We start from the raw sequence: 18,811 nt of genomic DNA on the forward strand, positions 1-18,811 counted from the left end.
TCCTTCAGAAACGACTGTGGCGCGCCAATTCTTGGGAGATCACGAAGGCGTCTTTCCGGACGCGACTGCCAAGGCTTCCTCGGCTCGGCTTCCCCACGAAGCGCCCGAGTGTTGGTCTCACTTATTAAGAACCGCCGTTTTTCAAATGTAAATCCCGCTGGATTCAGCAGTTCCCCGAGGCGAGTTTAACCCAGAGAAGCGGAGTGGCTCAAGCGAGAGTCCTCCCCTAACAGGGAAAAAAGTCGCCGGGATTGCAGAGCAGCGTCGCTTCCCCGCCCGCACAGCCAAGCCTCGCCTCGCCTCGTTCCGAGCGCCGCCACGAGAGCCCGCGCGACCCTCCCGGCCGTTGGTACCGAGGCGAGGAGTGACGTCATTGTTTCAGGAAGTGGAGGACATGCCTCCCCCTCTCCCAGGACCGGAAGTGTGGTTTTTTTTTTTTTTTGGCGCTGCCTCCGCGCCGAGCCGGGAAGGCCTAGAGCGGCGGTTGTGGTGAAGGAGTTGGGGAGGTTGTTGCGGGAGCCGAGTGAGTTAGCCGATGCGCGAAGGGGGGAGCGTCCGATGCCGACCGTCGGTGGCCTAGCCGCGGAAACGAAAGGTGGGGGAACTGCCGGGGTGGCTTGAGGAGGCCTGTCGCCCTCCGGGGGAGCGGGAGTGGGGAGAGGGGGGGACACCCGTGTTTTGGGAGGATCGGTAGCTCAGGAAAACGGCGGTGGCGCCGGGAGGAGGGCGGAGATTTGTGTGAGAGTATCGGGGGCGGAGTAGAACAGGCTCCCCGCTGGATCGGACGAAAGATCCTTGTCGTCCGGTGGCAGAAGACCGCTCGATGCTTCCGGCTATTACCCTCCAGCAGCAGCAGCAGCAGCAGCAGGTGATGATCCGAGCCTCCCCCAGTGTGTTTGGGGAGGAGAGGGTGGCTGGGTGGCTGGATTAGATCGCCATTTGTTTACCCTCTCGGCGCTATCTAGAACCGGTTTCCCCCAGTTTCGGCCAAGGTTGCTTGTTTTCCAACAGCCTCTGGCGGCCTAAATAAATAGAATTGGGAGAATCGCTTTTATCACAGCGACGATCTGTTTAATAAGGTAGCTAATTCGGACACCAGTTGGCTAATCGTTTGATTACAGAAAGGAAATAACGTGCCATTTCCTTATAACCCTTCTCTCTCAATTTGGCAAGGCGAGGTGCCAGTTGACTAGAATGGCTATAGAACAGGAAGATGCTTGTTCTCAGAGAAAGTAGATGCTATTGTATTAAGTTATGCACTCCCCCTCCTCCCTTATAATATAACTCTTTTCCATTTATCTACATTGCCTGTTTTACACATGGTCCCTTCCATTATTGTTGTTTTCTTCCCATGATTACATCAAGGATTTTAGGCCAATGCCTAAATTTTAGGTCTCTTTCTTTTTTAATTCTGTAAAACAGTTTAGCCTGAGAGACACTTATAAACAGATAGGTATTACTGTTGTATATTACATCTATGTGACTTTCTGCAAAAATGGAACACACAGAGTTTGGGTTATTAGTCTGCAGGGGATTTTAGAGCCATTCTCACAGTTCTCCATCACCTCAAAAAGACTAAGCAGAAGACCACCTCCTATCTTCAGGATCAGCATTTGTTTTTCTTTAAGTTTCTTTTCTCTATAAAAGAAGTCATTGAAGTATATGATACAGAGGCCATGTTAACACCTGTATTAACTATTAAGATAATACTGTACATAGTAACACAATATAGATTAACTATATCTTCTTCATTTAGTAAAGCTAACCCAAAGTCATTTTTTGAAAAATGTAATATGTCACTTGGAAATAAATTCTATCATTGTGATGACATGCAAAATGGCTGATTTAATTGTGTCCTTTTTACTTTGGTAGACATTGCTGATGGATGAGCTAGTACATGATTTGGCCTCAGCTCTTGAGCAGACCTCTGAACAGAACAAGCTGGATGAATTATGGGAAGAAATGACTCTGAGCCCAAGGCAGCAGCGTCGGCAGCTTCGTAAGAGACGGGGACGCAAGCGGCGTTCAGACCTTACACACCAAGCGGAACATGCTTGCTGTTATAGTGGGGCCTCAGAATCCAGCCTAGAAGAAGTTGTGGAGGACTGCCGGGAAGTGCTAACTGCTTACTTTAGTGACTCTGATGACATGGCAATAGCCAAACATCCAACTCTCAGCACAGCTCTCAAGAATAAGCAACACTCATGGCATGAATCAGACTCCTTCACTGAGAATGCACCTTGTCGACCCTTAAGGCGCCGTCGAAAAGTTAAGCGTGTGACATCAGAAGTGGCAGCTAGCCTTCAGCAGAAACTCCGAGTATCGGAATGGACTTATGAGAAGGGCTGCAGATTCAAATCGGCTAAAAAGCAGCGCCTGTCCCGTTGGAAGGAGAATGCTCCCTGGACATCAACTGGCCGTGGACTCTGTGAGTCAGCAGAGACCAGGGCCTTCCTCAGCAAAGGGGGAAGGAATGAAAGGATGGAGTGTGAAGCAGATGAACAGAAACAAGGTTCTGATGAAAACATGTCAGAATGGTGAGATGTTTAGGACTTTCTTCTCTTAACTGTGGCTCTAATATTTTACTTTGTTTCTTCACAAGTAGTGTCTCTTTCTTTTAGGTAGTTCCCTTTTTAACTAGATTAACTCGATCCAGTCTTCTCATATAATTTATGGAAAGCTGTTTTGCAGGGTGTACTTGTATAGACCAGTATTTTGTATGAGACTAATTTCCAGTGTTTGTTAAGAAAAAAATAAAGTGTGATTGTTTAGTCTTTAGTCAGCATTATTTTAAATGTTATTTATTTTCTGAAAATAAATGGATGATATTGAAATGGAGATGTTCCAAAAGGAATGCTACTACTTTGATTTTTGTGAAACAAGTATCAGTTGAAGTGGTATAATTCATGCTATTGATTTGAATAGAACATTAAGCACCACGTTGTAATTAAAGGATGTTGAATGAGAATATATAATGCTCTCCATTGCTGGTCATTCTCTAGGCATATAACTTGCACCTTCATTTTAGATGAATTGCATCAGGTTCTGAATAATATGTTATAGATCAGGGGTGTCAAACTTGTGGCCCACAGGCCTGATGCATCACATGCTGGCTATGCCCACGCCCGGTTTAGTGAAGGGGGGAAAAAGTCGCGATACGTCATGTGATGACTCCGTGACAACGCATGTTTGGCTCCCATGTTCTAGATGGAGTTTAGCAACTTGTAATATTAAGTCAAGGTTCATGTAATTGTTGGCCTTGTAAATGAAATTTCTTCACTTGTAGGAAGATTGAGAGAAGAAATGGTCCTGCATGCGTTCCCTGAAACCACTTACCTCCAAAAACATGCTATTTTTAATTGATCAGTTTCTTGTCATCAGTTATAAAAGATGTAAGCAATTAATTGAGACTTAGAATGAAGCAAATTTGTTTAGAAGAAGAGGCCCAGTTGGTTCTTCCATTATGTCCTTAGTTCAGGGGTGAAATCCAGCAGGTTCTGACAGGTTCTGGAGAACCGGTAGTGGAAATTTTGAGTAGTTCGGAGAACCGGCAAATACCACCTCTGGCTGGTCCCAGAGTGGGTTGGGAATGGAGATTTTGCAATGTCCTTCCCCCGGGAATGGGGATTTTGCAGTATCCTTAACCTGCCACACCCACCAAGCCACACCACGCCCATCAAGCCACGCCCACAGAACTGGTAGTAAAAAAATTTTGAATTTCACCACTGCCTTAGTTCCTAAGGTCTTGGAAGATATTGTAGATTTTGGAGTAACCTTGGGAGTGTTGTCTGAGTGTAGTTAAGAAAATTTATTTGGCTATACTTTTATTCAGACTTCATTGAATACTGAACTATTTCAAAAATATTTTATTACATTTTGATTGAATATGTGAATGGTATGATATTGTAGTCAGATACGATGAGTAAAATACCTTTCTTAATCTATACATTTGATATTTAAATAATGGAAGAATTTTTGATAAAATTAAAAAGAGGATAGTCATTAGGATACTGAGGAGTAGAAGTGGTTTCCATGGCTTATAGAATGAATTTTGAATTATTTGATAAAACTCTATAAAAGGATTGTCACCTGGAGTTAATCTTTGAATTTATTTTAATGATTGGTTTTCAATATGTGTTAGAAATAGTAGTTCAGGAAAAACATACTAGTACCATATTTCAACAGCTTCTGGGTAAAGAGAATAATCTACTAGTCATTACATCCTGTCAAGGAACTTAAATTCACTGCTAATCCTTTATACAAATAAACAGTCCAAGAATTGCTTTCTATTTTCCTTCATCATCTTGAGTTTAATTAAAATCATATCATTTATCCATCTTCTCCTTTCTTATGTGCTTTTCTTTTTTCTTTTTCTTTTGCCATGTATGGATTATAGTGTGTTGTTTTTCTTTCCTGTTCAGGGAACTATTAGGAAAGCAGAAGCTTTCAATTCTTTTCTGACAGTAAGAGATCAAATAAGGTGGATAGCACTGGTTGGGCAGTATACGTAATGATTCAGTCCTGAATTACATGTTGGTCTTTTCTATATTCAGAAGAATGCTAGATTTAGTAACCCATAAGGAGTCAGGAAGAGATTAGTTGAAGTAAGACTTTTTTTGAATTCTCTTAAATGAGCAGAGATGTGCATCCTAATTCCTCTGCGCCCTTAATTAAAATCAGTTAAATCCACAGCATTCAAGAGGGGTCATCCTATAATACTTTAGTGAAGTAGGCATGGAGTCTAAAACCGTTCTACTTATTAAGTTTATAAAGTTGTCAGTTACACTTTGGAGGGACCAGTAGGAAAAGTATATCCAAGATTATGAATAGTATTTTGTTGAATAGAATAAAACGGGTGTCAAACTGGCGGTCCATGGGCCAGATGCATCATGCGAAGGCCACGCCCACCCGAGCTCCACATAGGGGAAAAATGTCACAAAACATCACAGGACAGTAATCTGACACCGCGAGTTTGACACCCATGGAATAGAATAATAACTTTATTGTCACTTTGAATGTATACTATACATTAAAATGAAATTTTGTTCCATATAGCTCTCAAAGGGTCACCACTTCCAATATACACTACATAACTATGACTACCTACCTACCTAACTAACTAAATACAAAATTATGCATATATCCTTATACATGACACAGAGAAACAACACAGTCTAGTTCGGATATATTCATGTACATTATTCCTGTGGGTTTATATGTTTTATAGCGTGTCAAATATGAGACTTAAACCATTAACTTGCATCTTGGGTTTTTTAGCTTATTTTCTTTTTCCTCAGATGTGAAGAGGCAGCTTTCGATACCATCCACCATGAGATTCTCCTAGGGTGGCTTCAGGGGATGGGAGCGGGAGGCCTTGTTCTATCCTGGTTCACTTCCTTCCTCTGTGGCCGCTTTCAGTCAGTGTTGATAGGCGGGGAGAGATCCAGCCCTCACCCATTGCTTTATGGGGTTCCGCAGGGCTCGGTACTCTCTCCGCTCCTGTTCAACATTTATATAAAGCAGCTGGATGAGATAATCCGTCACCAATACGGATTATTGGAGGTATCACCAATGTGCTGATGATAGTCAGCTGTATATCTCGGCCTGTGGTGTGTTAAGTGATGTTGTGTCCTTCCTCTCGCAGTGCCTAGAGGCTTTTAGGGACTGGATGGGGAGCAACGGGTTGAAACTAAACCCTTGCAAGACCGAATGGCTCTGGGTTTGGGGTTCATTGGCTCAGGGAGAATTGCCACCTTTGGTCTTGGATGGGGTGGCACTACCCCAAACAGATCCTCTGTGTAATCTAGGGATTTTCCTGGACTCATGACTTCTGCTTGAAGAGCAGGTGGCAGTCGTTGCCGGGGGGGGGGGGGGGGGCTTTGCGCAACTGCAGGTTGTGCCCCAGTTATGCCCTTTCCTGGACCAACAGTCCCTACTCACAGTCACTCATGCCCTAGTCACTTCCCGTCTTGACTATTGCAATGCGGTCTACATGGGGCTGCCCTTGAAGAGCATCTGGAAGCTCCAGTTGGTGCAAAATGCAGTGGCCCGCATGGTTTTGTGCAGACCCTGGGAGCTGCATTGTTGCTGATTTGCTTCAGGGTGCAATTCAAGGTGCTGGTTGTCACCTTTAAAGCCATTCATGGCTTGGGACCATCTGAGGGACTGTCTCTTGCCGGTCACATCTACCCGACCCATCAGAGCGGGGAGGCAGGGAATGTTGCAGGTCCCATCCCTGAGGGAGATACACCTGGTGGGACCCAGAAGAAGGCCCTTCTCTGTGGTGGCTCCCTTTCTCTGGAACATCATTCCCCCAGAGATTAAAATGGTCCCCACTCTAATACTCTTCTGGAAGATGCTGAAGACCTGGTTCTGCCAGCGGGCCTGGGGAACCCAGAGCGGGATGGAGCCTATTAAATGGCTCGTGTGATTTGCTGTTGCCGGGGCCGGGGGTGGGAGGTAGGGGGTGATTTTATTATATTGTACTATATTAATTTATTTGATTCTTTTTCTTAGTTTTTATTGTTTTAAATGTGTTTTTATATTCTGTAAGCCGCCTTGAGTTGCCATGGGCGAATAGGCAGCAATATAAATTCAATCGATCGATCAATCAATCAATCAATAAGCTGAAGTGGCTACTTTAGAACTTGGGTAAAGAGGTATGAATGCTTGCTTGTTTGGTGACAGAGCAAGTGACAGAGATGGAGTGTTTAGCCTCCCCCTCCTTCTTCAGCCCAGCCTGACCTTCTGCACCCCCTCTGTGCCTCTTGTTTTTTTATTTTTATAGAAAATCAATACTCTTCTTGACACAAACAATAGCTCAGAAGCATAACTGAATGGGGGAGAGCTGAGATCTGTCCATCACCTCTCACTTTAACTCTTCTGAACTATTTAATTACAGGCGTGCTTTGGTCCAGGTGTTGGCAATTGTGCAATTGCTAAATGAAGACCGTTTTAACCAAAGATTGGGTGATCAATAACTCTATATCAGTAGCTTGTTGGATCAATGGCATTCATTATTTTCTGGTTAAGGCAAGTAGCCTTCTTTGTAACTGGAGGTCATTAATCAGTGCTTACTGGACTGTATGGCCTGTACTAAGGGACTGTGAACTTTCCAGTAAGAATTCAATGTAAAAATAACCTAGTTTGTATGATCATTTGGGTGAGAAAAGTGAGAAATGAGGCTTAGTCACTTTGTTATTTTTGTTTCATTCCATTTGAGGATTTGGTAGTACTTCCAAAACAGATACATGTCAAAACCACAGACCCTCATACCCTAAATTTGGTTGCCAATTACCTAACACTGTCTTGTCCTGCTACCTCCTATCTACTTAAGACCTGTAAGTAGATGTATGATAGAATTTATTTATAAGAGAACAGGTTACCATTTTGTTTTGCTCATATCTTTTATTGAGAAATGAGAACAAGGATCACTCTGAGTTTACATTTAACAGTGAAATAATTGTATAAATTAAGATAAGATACATAAAATAAGATAACTTTACTGTCTTTTTTTTTTTTACTGTGAGCACACTGGCCCATGTTAAAAATGAAATTCTGTTGCCTGCTCTCAAGAGAAAGTGTATATTTACCCAAACACATACATAACACACATATACACATGCTATATACATACATAAATATGTACCTGCACATATACAGATTAACAGAGCTAGAAGGGACTTTGTAGGTCATCTAGTCCAACCCCACTGCCCAAGCAGAAGATCCTACACACCACACACACACACACACACACATCATCATCATCATCATCATCATCATCATCATCATCACTGTCCATTTTGAATACATAGTGGAAAGAGGAAACTTGAGAGTTCACAAGGTTGATGCTATATGGAACAAAACTGACTGAATCTAGATGTTCTGCTTCGGGTACTATAAAGCTTCCTCCCAGAATGTAACAAGGAAAACAAGTTGTGAAGAGGATGTGTAGTGTCCCAGACAATCCTGTGGACTCTGCTCAAGCAGTGCTTATATGCCATGTCCTGGATGGAAGGGAGTGAACTTCCAATGATCTTTTCTGCCATTCTCACCATTCTCTCCATCACCTTCCTGTCTGAAGCAGCAATGCTTCCAACCAGACAGTAATGCAATATGACAGGATGCTCTTCCTCTTTATAGTGCTCTTAGCCAATTTTAGAGAAGCTACTGGTGTCTACTGCCATATTCAAGTGGTCCTCGATTTACAACCACAATGGAGTCCAAAATTTCTGTTGTTAAATGAAACATTTGTTAAGTGAGTTTTGCCCCATTTTATGACCTTTCATGCCATAGTTGTTAAGTGAATCACTGCAGTTGATAAATTCTTAACCTGGTTGTTAAGTGAATCTAGTTTCCCCATTGACTTTGCTTGTCAGAAGGTTTAGGTTTAGGTTTAGGTTTAGGTTTTATTTGATTTATATACCGCCCTACTCCTGAAGGACTCAGGGCGGTGAACAGGCACAAGATAAAACACATAAATACAAAATTTAAAAGCAGAATAAAATCAAATTAAACAATTTGGCTGCAGACAGATTTAAAACACCCCAATAATTAAGAACAGATTAAAATTTGCATTTTAAAAAGGGAAAAAATTAGGTCAGGCCAGCCTGATGGAATAAAAAGGTCTTGAGAGCGCGGCAGAAGGTGCGTAAATCCGGGATCCTCCGTATCTCTGGGGGGAGCTCATTCCAGAAAGTAGGTGCCTCCACAGAGAAGGTTCTCCCCCTGGGGGTCGCCAGTCGACATTGTTTGGCCAATGGCACCCGGAGGAGCCCCTCTCTCGTACCGGCCGGTGGGAGGCTACTGGTGGCAGCAGGCTGTCCCGTAGATAACCAGGTCCTAAGCCATGGAGCGCTCTAAAGGTGGTAACCAAGACCTTGAAGCGTACACGGAAGACCACCAGGAGCCAGTGCAGCTCGCGCAGGAGAGGTGTTACATGGGAATGCCATGTCGCTCCCATAACCACCCGCGCGACCGCACTCTGCGCCAGTTGGAGCCTCCGGGTGCTCCTCAAGGGGAGCCCCATGTAGAGAGCGTTGCAGTAGTCCAGGCGGGAAGTGACGAGGGCATGAGTGACCGTGCGTAAGGAGTCCCGATCCAGAAAGGGACACAACTGTCGAATCGGGCGAACCTGATGAAAAATCTTCCCGGTCACGGCCGTCAAGTGCTCTTCTAAAGACAGCCATGAATCCAGGAGGACGCCTAAGTTGCAAGCCCTCTCCGTGGGGGCCAGTGATTCGCCCCCAATAGTCAGTGATGGCACCAACTGACTATATCAGGACGTTGGAAACCACAGCCACTCGGTCTTGGATGGGTTGAGCCTGAGCCTGTTTCTCCCGATCCAGATCTGCATGGCCTCCATCACTTCAAGGGCATCGTTGGGGTGGTCCGCGGTGGAGATGTACAGCTGAGTATCGTCAGCGTACTGATGGTACTTCACCCCGAAACCACGAATGATCTCGCCCAGCGGCTTTACATAAATGTTAAATAGAAGGGGCCAGAGGACCGACCCTTGTGGCACCCCACATAGGCGCCTCGGGGTCGGCCTCTGCCCCCCTGCCAACACAGACTGCAACTGGTCGGAGAGAAAGGAGGAGAACCACCGCAACACAGTGACCCCCACCCCTAACTCTTCCAACCGGTGCAGCATGATACCATGGTCGATGGTATCAAAGCCGCTGAGAGATCTAATAGGACCAGGACAGAGAAGCAACCTCTGTCCCGAGCCCTCCAGAGATCATCAACCAACGCGACCAATGCCGTTTCCGTGCTGTACCAGGCCTGAAGCCCGACTGGAACAGATCCATATACACCGTTTCATCCAGGTGCTGGGGGAGCTGTCGCGCAACCACACTCTCAACAACCTTTGCCACAAAGCGAAGGTTGGAGACTGGACGATAATTAGACAACACTGCCAGGCCCAGGGAAGGCTTCTTGAGGAGAGGCCTCACCACCGCCTCTTTCAAGGCGGCGGGGAAGTCACCCTCACTCAGTGAAGCATTTATAATCCCCTGGAGCCAGCCTTGCGTCACCTCCCGAGAAGCCAGCACTAACTAGGAGGGGCACGGGTCCAACAAACATGTGGTCGCGTTCAGTCTACCCAGAATCCTGTCCACGTCATCAGGAGTCACAGGATCAAACTCATCCCAGATACCGTTTTCAAGACCTGCCTCAGTCATCCCCCCTGAAACTACCCAGTCGGAGTCCAGACCTTCCCGAATCTGAGTGATTTTGTCATGCAGATACTGTACAAAGTCCTCGGCTCTACCCTCCAAGGTCATAAAAGGTGATTACCGAATCTTGGGACAGAGCAAAGGTCATAAATATAAACCAACTGCCAAACATCTGAATTTTAATCACATGATTATGGGGATGCTGCAATGGTTGTAACTGTGAAAAACAGTCCATGAGTCACTTTTTTTCACTGCCGTATAACTTTGAACAGTCACTAAATGAACTGTTGTAAGTCGAGGATTACCTGTAATGCACTCTGTGGCTTTGCTCTCTAAAGCTGCAATGAATGTTTCTTTAACAAGAAAATACTGAGCAAATGATAAGTGTTAAGTCTCCAATCCTTATTAATATTTGTATTTTTCAGTAATTATGAAAGGGAGACCCTATGCTTTTATTTTTGAACATAACCATTTAACTCTGAGATACAGATGGTTGCAGGAGTTGATTATTATGGGATCTCTTAGTGTCTTTCTAATGGCACTGACAAAGATACCCCACATAAGTAAATATAAATCACATGCTATCATACATACCTGATCCTCAAATAATTGTCAGATACACTTGGCATTTGTAACTACAGTATATAAACAGAAGGAATGCTGGAGTGTGTTCTTTTGTTTAAAGAAATTCAAGGCCACCTAATTTTCTTGCTTTGTTTTTATTTACAAAATATGAAGCTGACCACAAATCATAATAATTAATAGAGAAATGATTATCCAAGTATTTGGAATGTTGATCTGGCTATTGATTCGAGATGCATGTGTTACCCAGGGAGATCTATCCTTCCTTTCTAGTGAAATAAATGAAGAAGATATTCACATGTAATATAAGCACAATGTTATACTGCAAATCGTTTTGCTTTCTACCCCTCCTCCCAAATATTATTTTTAAAAATGCCTATTTATTAGTGTATGCTTTTTGTGTCCCTTTATTCTAGTTAAAAAACTGATGTCTGGCTGTTAAAGCAATGTGGGCTTCAATTGGCTGGAGAATTATGGGAGTTGAAGTCCATACATCTTAAACATTGCCAAAGTTAAGAAACACCTAATTGAAGCAGTTTAATTAATAAAAGTAACAAAATAATTGTGAGGTTGAGAAAATCTGTAATGTTGCCTTTGCTTGTACAGTGTGCCTCATGTCATCATTCAACAATCAGTTGTGCTCATTTTCTCTAACTCCACTAATAGATATCTGTTATTTTCTACTAATAATACTGATATATGATTATTCCTTACAATTATTTTTTACGTATGTTCTTTATATGTTCATTGTACAATGCTGAATAACTTAAAGAATCATTGCTTACTTTTTGCCCTGGGAAGAAAGCAGTGGCAAATTGCTTCAAAAATCTTGCCAAGAAAACTGTGGGGATTTGTCCAGACAGTGGTCAGGGGTCAATATGAGTCTAATGCAGTGATGGCAAACATTTTCCGGAACGAGTGCCCAAAGCGCGCTGTGCCCGAACCCCCAAAATGCAATGCGTATGTGGCCCCCGCGCATGAGGACCCCGTATACGCCCTGCCCCCTGCATTGTCCCCGCCCCCCCCCACATACACGGCAGAGACCCAAAGACCAGGTGGCTGGCGGGAGGCACGCACACATGTGCGGCGGAGCTGAACTGGGGCTACAGCTTACGTTCCCACAGAAAGGACACTGTGTGTCACCTCTGGAATGCGTGCCATAGATTCGCCATCACGGCTGTAAGGCGCAGGCACCCCTCCAAAATCACTAAAGACTGCCTGTTTCAGATGCTCTGGAAGGCAACACCAAAGTTTTAAATAGCTTAGAAACAGCCCTCTCTTTCTATATCCACCCATATGATTGGCTAAACCTTATATTCTCCATTACGCCTCTGTCTCCTCATAAAAATTTTAATGTCAGGTGAGCTGCAGTCAGCGAGATGATGTTCAGCAGCTTTGCTGTATCGCTAGAATGCTCACTTGAAGGCTATTTTTATATCTGCTTTATTCTGTTATGTTATTCTGTTATTTTCTCACCCAGGCTTCCTGCTTGGCATCATTCTCTGCAATATTGATTCTCCTTTAAATATGCTGTTCCTTATATTTTTAATGAAGGCAGTCTCTGGGTTTAAAATGTTTGATTTAAGGACAACCCTTAGATAAGAACTCACTGCCTCTTACTAAAAGTGGAGACTGCATTCTTCTTGTTTGAACTGACAAACTGTTGAAGCTGTGCATTTCTTTAATGTGCGGTCTGTTTTCAGCAGTCCCTGAAAGCCTTTAAGTTCTGACTTATGTACAAATTTGGGTTAAACAAAGAGTTAGAAATAGAACTTGTCCTTAAGTTGGGGATTTCTATGTTGAACTAAACCTTCATTTTGTGTGACCTAGCCTTTGAGGGCCCTATCCACCTACCAGTTTGAAAGCATACAAATGTGAGTAGATAAATAGGTACTACTTTGGTGGGAAGGTAACAGCATTCCATGCTGGCCATATGACCATGGAAAATGTCTTCAGAGAACGCTGGCTCCCTCAGCCAAGAAACAGAGATGAGCACTGTGCCTTAAAGTCGGATATGACTGGACAGGGGAAATCTTTACCTTTACATTTAGCCTTTGAGAGCAGGAGGCGAGTATACAAATATTACATCAGATGTCATATATGAGCACATAGCACCCTGAAGAGTAGCTCTTGATGTTTTCATTTGATGTCTTTACATGCTGGTTTTCCTATCTCTTCTCTATTTCCTCTGTGTTTTTCTCTGCTAATATATATGTAGGGCGTCCCTTTTCTCTGCAAAATTACTTTACCGGCAACTTAATCTATTTTGGAGATTTCTTTTAATATGGGAGAGATAGCAGACTGCAGTGCTTTTAACATTTTATTTTCCAGACGATTGTACTGTTGTGCTAGGAGAGGGGACAAGTCTGGAAACCAGTGCATTTCTGCTTTCTAACCATGTACAATGTATACAGGTAGTCCTCAGTTTATGACTATCCATTCAGTGACTATTCAAAGCTATGCTGATGCCGAACAAAGGAATTTATGAGCAGTCCTTGAAGTTATGGTCATTGCAGTGCCCATGTGGTCTCTGGCCTCCCAGAAATTGGTGCTGTGTTGCAGCTGGGATTCCCTCCCCTTTCCGCTTACTTGCATGTCCTGAGTTATAACCCCAACTGGGATTGCTGGAATTGCAGTTGCTAAGCAACGCAACAGCATGACATTGAATTTTATGGCCGTATTCCTTAGTGATAGAAATTCGTTTCCTAGTTCTAGTCATAAGTCAAGGACTATGTGTAAAAATCAATGATATTACTGGTAATTCATGTATTTTTCCCTTAGTCTCTTTTTTTTAGATTATTGCATATTTTCCTAATTTATTTTTCATTCCATATATTTTATATTCACCCATCCAGTTTTTTGGGGCATCCATGTCAGGATTAATCAAGTTGTTGAGATGAATAAAGCAATACCACTATTATTTGTTGTGCTGAAAGTTTGTGAGAAGTTTCCTTGCAGTGAAGGATTTATTCTTAGAAAAAAGTATATATGTAATGCATATATACTTAATTCTTTGTTTTCCCTTTCCAGTGAAACCAGCAGTGTTTGCAGCAGCAGTGACACTGGCCTTTTCACCAATGATGAAGGTCGCCAAGGTAAGAATAGGTCATGTCTCTATTTCTTCTATAATTTAGTGCTTTGAATGATAAATCAGATTTAGGCTTAAAATAACTTTATTGTCGCTTTATATGTACACTAATCGGCTTACGTTAAAATGAAATTGATATCAGGCACAGGTACTTGTGGTCAATCTGTATAGGAGAAGAAGAAAAGAAGGAAAATTTAAAGTATTATTTTGAGGCTGAATTCTGATTCTTCCTTGAACTGTAACAAGTCATTCATCCCTGATTGCTCTGTAGGCTTTGGATTTTTTTTTTTTTTTTGCTTGTTGCAATTCTTCTGCTGTTCTAGCAGTTGCATACCTGCCAGATGGTATAAAACTGTATTTTTTGGTCTGTGTTGTGGCACTATAACAAAATGCCTTAAAAAATAATGCGGATTTCAGTGATCACTTGTGGCAAGGCTAACTCCGTTTTACATCCCATGCCATTTATTAAAGCAAAGATAAACATGTTGTGGCCATTATATTTTGCTGAACTATAAGGCTCAACAGGCCCAACTAAAATGGCGAGGGTTGCTGTGAGTTGCACTTCAGTAATATCTGAGGGTGGCGGGGGGGGAGGGTATTTATTTATTTATTTATTTATTTATTTATTTATTTATTTATTTATTAAATTTTTATACCGCCCCCTCTCCCGAAGGACTCGGGGCGGTGAACAGCCAAAATTAAAAAACATACAATATAAACATTAAAATACTATAAAACAAAATTAAATTTATCTTTGGCTTCCCCCAATTTAAAACCCCTAAAATTCACCAATTAAAATTTTTTAACCCAGCCCGGCTTGCTGAAATAAAAAAGTCTTCAGGGCCCGGCGGAAGGTCCGGAGGTCCGGGATCAGTCGTATCCCTGGGGGTAGCTCATTCCAGAGGGCGGGTGCTCCCACAGAGAAGGCTCTTCCCCGGTGGGTCGCCAGCCGACATTGCCTGACCGACGGCACCCTGAGGAGGCCCTCTCTGTGGGAGCGTATTGGCCGGTGGGAGGTTATCGGTGGCAGAAGGTGGTCTCGTAAATAACCGGGCCCTAAGCCATGGAGCGCTTTGAAGATGAGAACCAATACCTTGAAGCGCACCCGGAAGACCACTGGAAGCCAATGCAGCTCGCGCAGGAGAGGTGTCACGTGAGAGCGCCATGTCGCCCCCATAAGTACCCACGCGGCTGCATTCTGCACCAGTTGGAGCCTCCGAGCTTTACCGTTCCTGTAATAATGTAAAAACATTTAAAATGGCCTAAAAAGGCACTGACTTATTATTAAATATGTTGTATCTTCTAAGAATGGCAAGGAGTTATGTAAGGATACTTACAGGTTCATTTGAGTCGGAGATGGAGATGTCTACAGATAACTATAGAGACATCAAGATGCAGTACTATTATAATTTAAGACTTTGTTGTCATCAATGAATTTAGGGATATATTTATCTTAGAAGAGTGATTCTCAAACTTTGTGATAAACCAGTCCTCTAAAACGATTAATGAATTTGGGTGAATTTTCTATGAATAAATATGATGATTTCATGATGTCAAGTCTGGGTAAGAAATAAATTTACTGTTTTTAACAATTACATTTTAATTGATATATCACAAAAGATGTCAACATTTGTGGAATGCAACTGTAGGCAAAATAGCAAAGGCCGGGATAAGATTTGACAGCCTTCCAGCTTTGTCTCTTTACATTAAAAGAAGTCAAAGGTGCTCCCAGATTGTCTGGGCATACTGCAGCTGGTAGACCCCTGAGTGAGTTTTGACATGACTTTGCCTGTCCAAACCTGTAAGATTTAAAAAAAAAAAAGGTTGTGACTACCTTTAAATTGTCCTCTACTCACAGCTTCATAACTTTTGCCTGTTTAGTGGTTCTGACGTTTTAGTGTATAAGGAGATTCACAGTAAGAATATATTTGAATAGCTTTTTATTTCCTTCCTAGGTGATGATGAACAAAGTGATTGGTTCTATGAGGGCGAATGTGTCTCAGGATTCACAGTTCCCAATCTTTTGCCCAAGTGGGGACCTGACCGCCCGTCTGATATGGAACGAATGGACTCGAGCCTTGAAAAAATCTCAGAGCCAACATTCCTTCTGCCCTCTCGGCCTGTTACAAGAGGTGAGATTCTTTATGTTAATACTTTCGTATTGTGGATATAAAGGTAAAGGTTCCCCTGTTCTGTCCCCAACCCCACACACACACACCAACAGACGTTCAGGAGTTAAAGACCAAACCAGCCGGCAAAATCCTTTTCCTTATGATAATGGAACTTGGCAACAACCTAGTGGCTGCCTGCCAAGAGTTTATTATTTACAAAGAGGAGAGATAACTTCTCCCCACTTCTGATACATCAAAGGAAAGCAGCTCAATAACTACAATCAAGTCCAGAGTTAATCCAGTCTTAAAGCAAAAGTCCGGCAATGCAGAATGGTGTGGAAGCTTTCAGCTTTGTTCGCCACAAGGTTTGACTGGCCACCACGCTCCCTTTTCTATCCTGTGGGGTGTGGTCCAGTGACTCAGCCTAATCTCGGGCACGCCTTTTCTTCTGTTGCGCGCGCTTATCTCTGCGACGCTGGCGTGGGTCCAGCCAAGACTCATTACCCTCATCACTGTCCATCTGTGGCTGTGTGGACGTGCTTGGCCCTGGCCCTATCTCTTGCCCTTCGGCGGACACCGAAGGCATTGCCAGAGAGGAGGGTCCTGGAGAGGGAGGCCTTGCCAACTCCTCCCCTTCACTCTCGGAGTCCTTTCCTGACGATGACACAGGCTCTGGTAACGGAGCCATAACATCCCCTTGCAGATATGTACTAGTTGTTCCCGACTTTAGGGGGCGGTGCTCATCTCCGTTTCAAAGCCGAAGAGCCAGCACTGTCCAAAGACTTCTCCATGGTCACGTGGCCGGCATGATTAAACGCCAAAGGCGCACGGAACACTGTTACCTTCCCACCAAAGGTGGTCCCTATTTTTCTACTTGCATTTTTTACATGCTTTCAAACTGCTAGGTTGGCAGAAGCTGGGACAAATAACGGGAGCTCATTCTGTTACGCGGCACTAGGGATTCGAAGCGCTGAACTGCTGACCTTTCGATCGACAAGCTCAGCGTCTTAGCCACTGAGCCACCGCATCCTTCATTGTGGATATACTGTAGCTCAAATCAGATGTGATAAGCATGTGCAACTTTCAGAATATAGGTGATAATAACATAGTAGCTTGGATTATAGTGTAATGTAGAAACTAGGGATCATAGTACATACCTGAGAAACCAATATGAATTTGCATACATATGAATTGATGTTGTCCTCATGTGACGTGCTGGGCGTGCGTGTGACACATCCAGCTCGCGGACTGGCAGTGTGACACCCCTGCCCTATACTCTATAACACACTCTTGTGAAAAGAAGGCACAGCAATATACAGTGCATTCTTATCTTAGTTTGTAATATGCACAAGCTCCATAGAATAGAACCTGGAAATCAGAAGCTGATCTAGATTCTTGTTCTTTATTCCAGCTGATTCTGTTTGTATTTTTTTCATGTTTCTTCATTATACTCTTCTTTCTTTTCAGGATTTCACCCTCGCTTGAACCGTCTTCCCAGTGTTGCTACCCGCTGTCTTAGGAAGGGCCGTAGAAGGCTGGTTAGCAAGGTATTACTTTATAGGGGATGATGATTTGTTTAGCACATAATGTCAAGAAATATACCAATTGGTGAAATGTGCCATGTGGTTCATTCTAACAGTTTCAACTGTGTATTCATATACAAACTCTAGTTATGCATAAATGTTTTCATAATTTTTTTAAAAATGGCAATAAGGTTCTGTTGGAAAATAATATGTTGTTATGAAAAGGAGGCTGACTAAATATGAATGTGTGCAGTATAAAAAAATATCTGTAAATAGAAGAAAGAATGTTGATACCAAGCAGAGGTACAGTACGTGGGATGAGGAAAGCTATTTTGATAGCTAGGATGGAGAAAATAAATATTGATTGACTTATTTATTTATTTATTTATTGATTGATTGATTGATTGATTGATTGGTTCGATTTATATGCCGCCCTTCTCTGGAGACTCAGGGCGGCTTACAATGCGTTAAACAATAGCCTTCATACTTTTGTATATACCTGCTTAGTAGGGCTTTCGGCCCCCCAAGCGGTGTTCTTTTTTATACAAAGTCAGCTTATTGCCCCCACAAACCGGGTCCTCATTTTTCCTACCTCGGAAGGATGGAAGGCTGAGTCAACCACATATTAGTGTGGTTCTTGTATTACAGTAGATTTAAATGCTGAGAATTGTGCCTGTCATCTGCAAGTCATTTCATTTTTTATGAAATATATATATCCAAGCATTTCTTACCATCCTTGGAATCCTTTTGTGTGTGAAGGTGGAATTCTGCAATCTCAATCTCCCACATATTAAGCAGAAAGTTTTTTTGGGAGCTTAATTTGCATGTGTAAAGTGCAAGCATGTGTAAAGGTAGTTAGACTTTATGTGCAGTTTATTTAAGAGCCATGGTGGCGCAATGGTTAGAGTGCAGTATTGCAGGCTAATTCTGCTGACCGTCAGCTGCCAGCAGTTCGGCAGTTTGAGTCTCATCGGCTCAAGGTTGACTCAGCCTTCCATCCTTCCGAGATCGGTAAAATGAAGACCCAGATTGTTGGGGGCAACATGCTGTAAACCGCTTAGAGTGGGCTGTATATAAATCTAAGTGCTATTGCTATTTTAGGAATTTCATTTGAGCCTAGAAAGAAAAATCTTATGTATTAAAAAAGTTTGACTCATCAGTTAATTAGCTTAATGTGTGAATGGCTGCTTCTTTATTTTAATATGTTTCTTCCATCTTCAACAAATTCTTCAAGCCCTTTCTCTCTACTTACCTTATCAAATTAAAGAGTCCAAATATGTTTTCAGTTATAGTGAATATTATGTCTCGGGCAAGGGCTATTAGGCCACTGGT

General features: G+C 42.8%; 1 protein-coding gene across 5 annotated transcripts in view; it reads left to right on the forward strand.

Annotated features, from left to right (window-relative positions):
- Positions 1-492: 492 nt before the first annotated feature.
- GPATCH2L (G-patch domain containing 2 like) overlaps positions 493-18,811 on the forward strand; it is a 45,952-nt gene continuing 27,633 nt past the window's right edge. For 4 of the 5 annotated variants that reach the window (XM_070941022.1, XM_070941008.1, XM_070941015.1 and 1 more), the window contains exons 1-5: positions 690-868; positions 1,873-2,537; positions 13,788-13,852; positions 15,801-15,977; positions 17,424-17,503. In XM_070941022.1, coding sequence (XP_070797123.1) covers positions 824-868; positions 1,873-2,537; positions 13,788-13,852; positions 15,801-15,977; positions 17,424-17,503 — 1,032 coding nt within the window. In that variant the 5' untranslated portion in view covers positions 690-823. Of the gene's footprint in view, positions 596-689; positions 869-1,872; positions 2,538-13,787; positions 13,853-15,800; positions 15,978-17,423; positions 17,504-18,811 lie in introns of those variants that run through there. The other variant, XM_070941029.1, reaches the window with a different exon arrangement.

The sequence above is a fragment of the Pituophis catenifer genome, unplaced genomic scaffold, assembly GCF_029215685.1.
Source record: "Pituophis catenifer annectens isolate HBS135680 unplaced genomic scaffold, rPitCat1.0.hap2 SCAF_1, whole genome shotgun sequence".
Classification (NCBI taxonomy): domain Eukaryota; kingdom Metazoa; phylum Chordata; class Lepidosauria; order Squamata; family Colubridae; genus Pituophis; species Pituophis catenifer.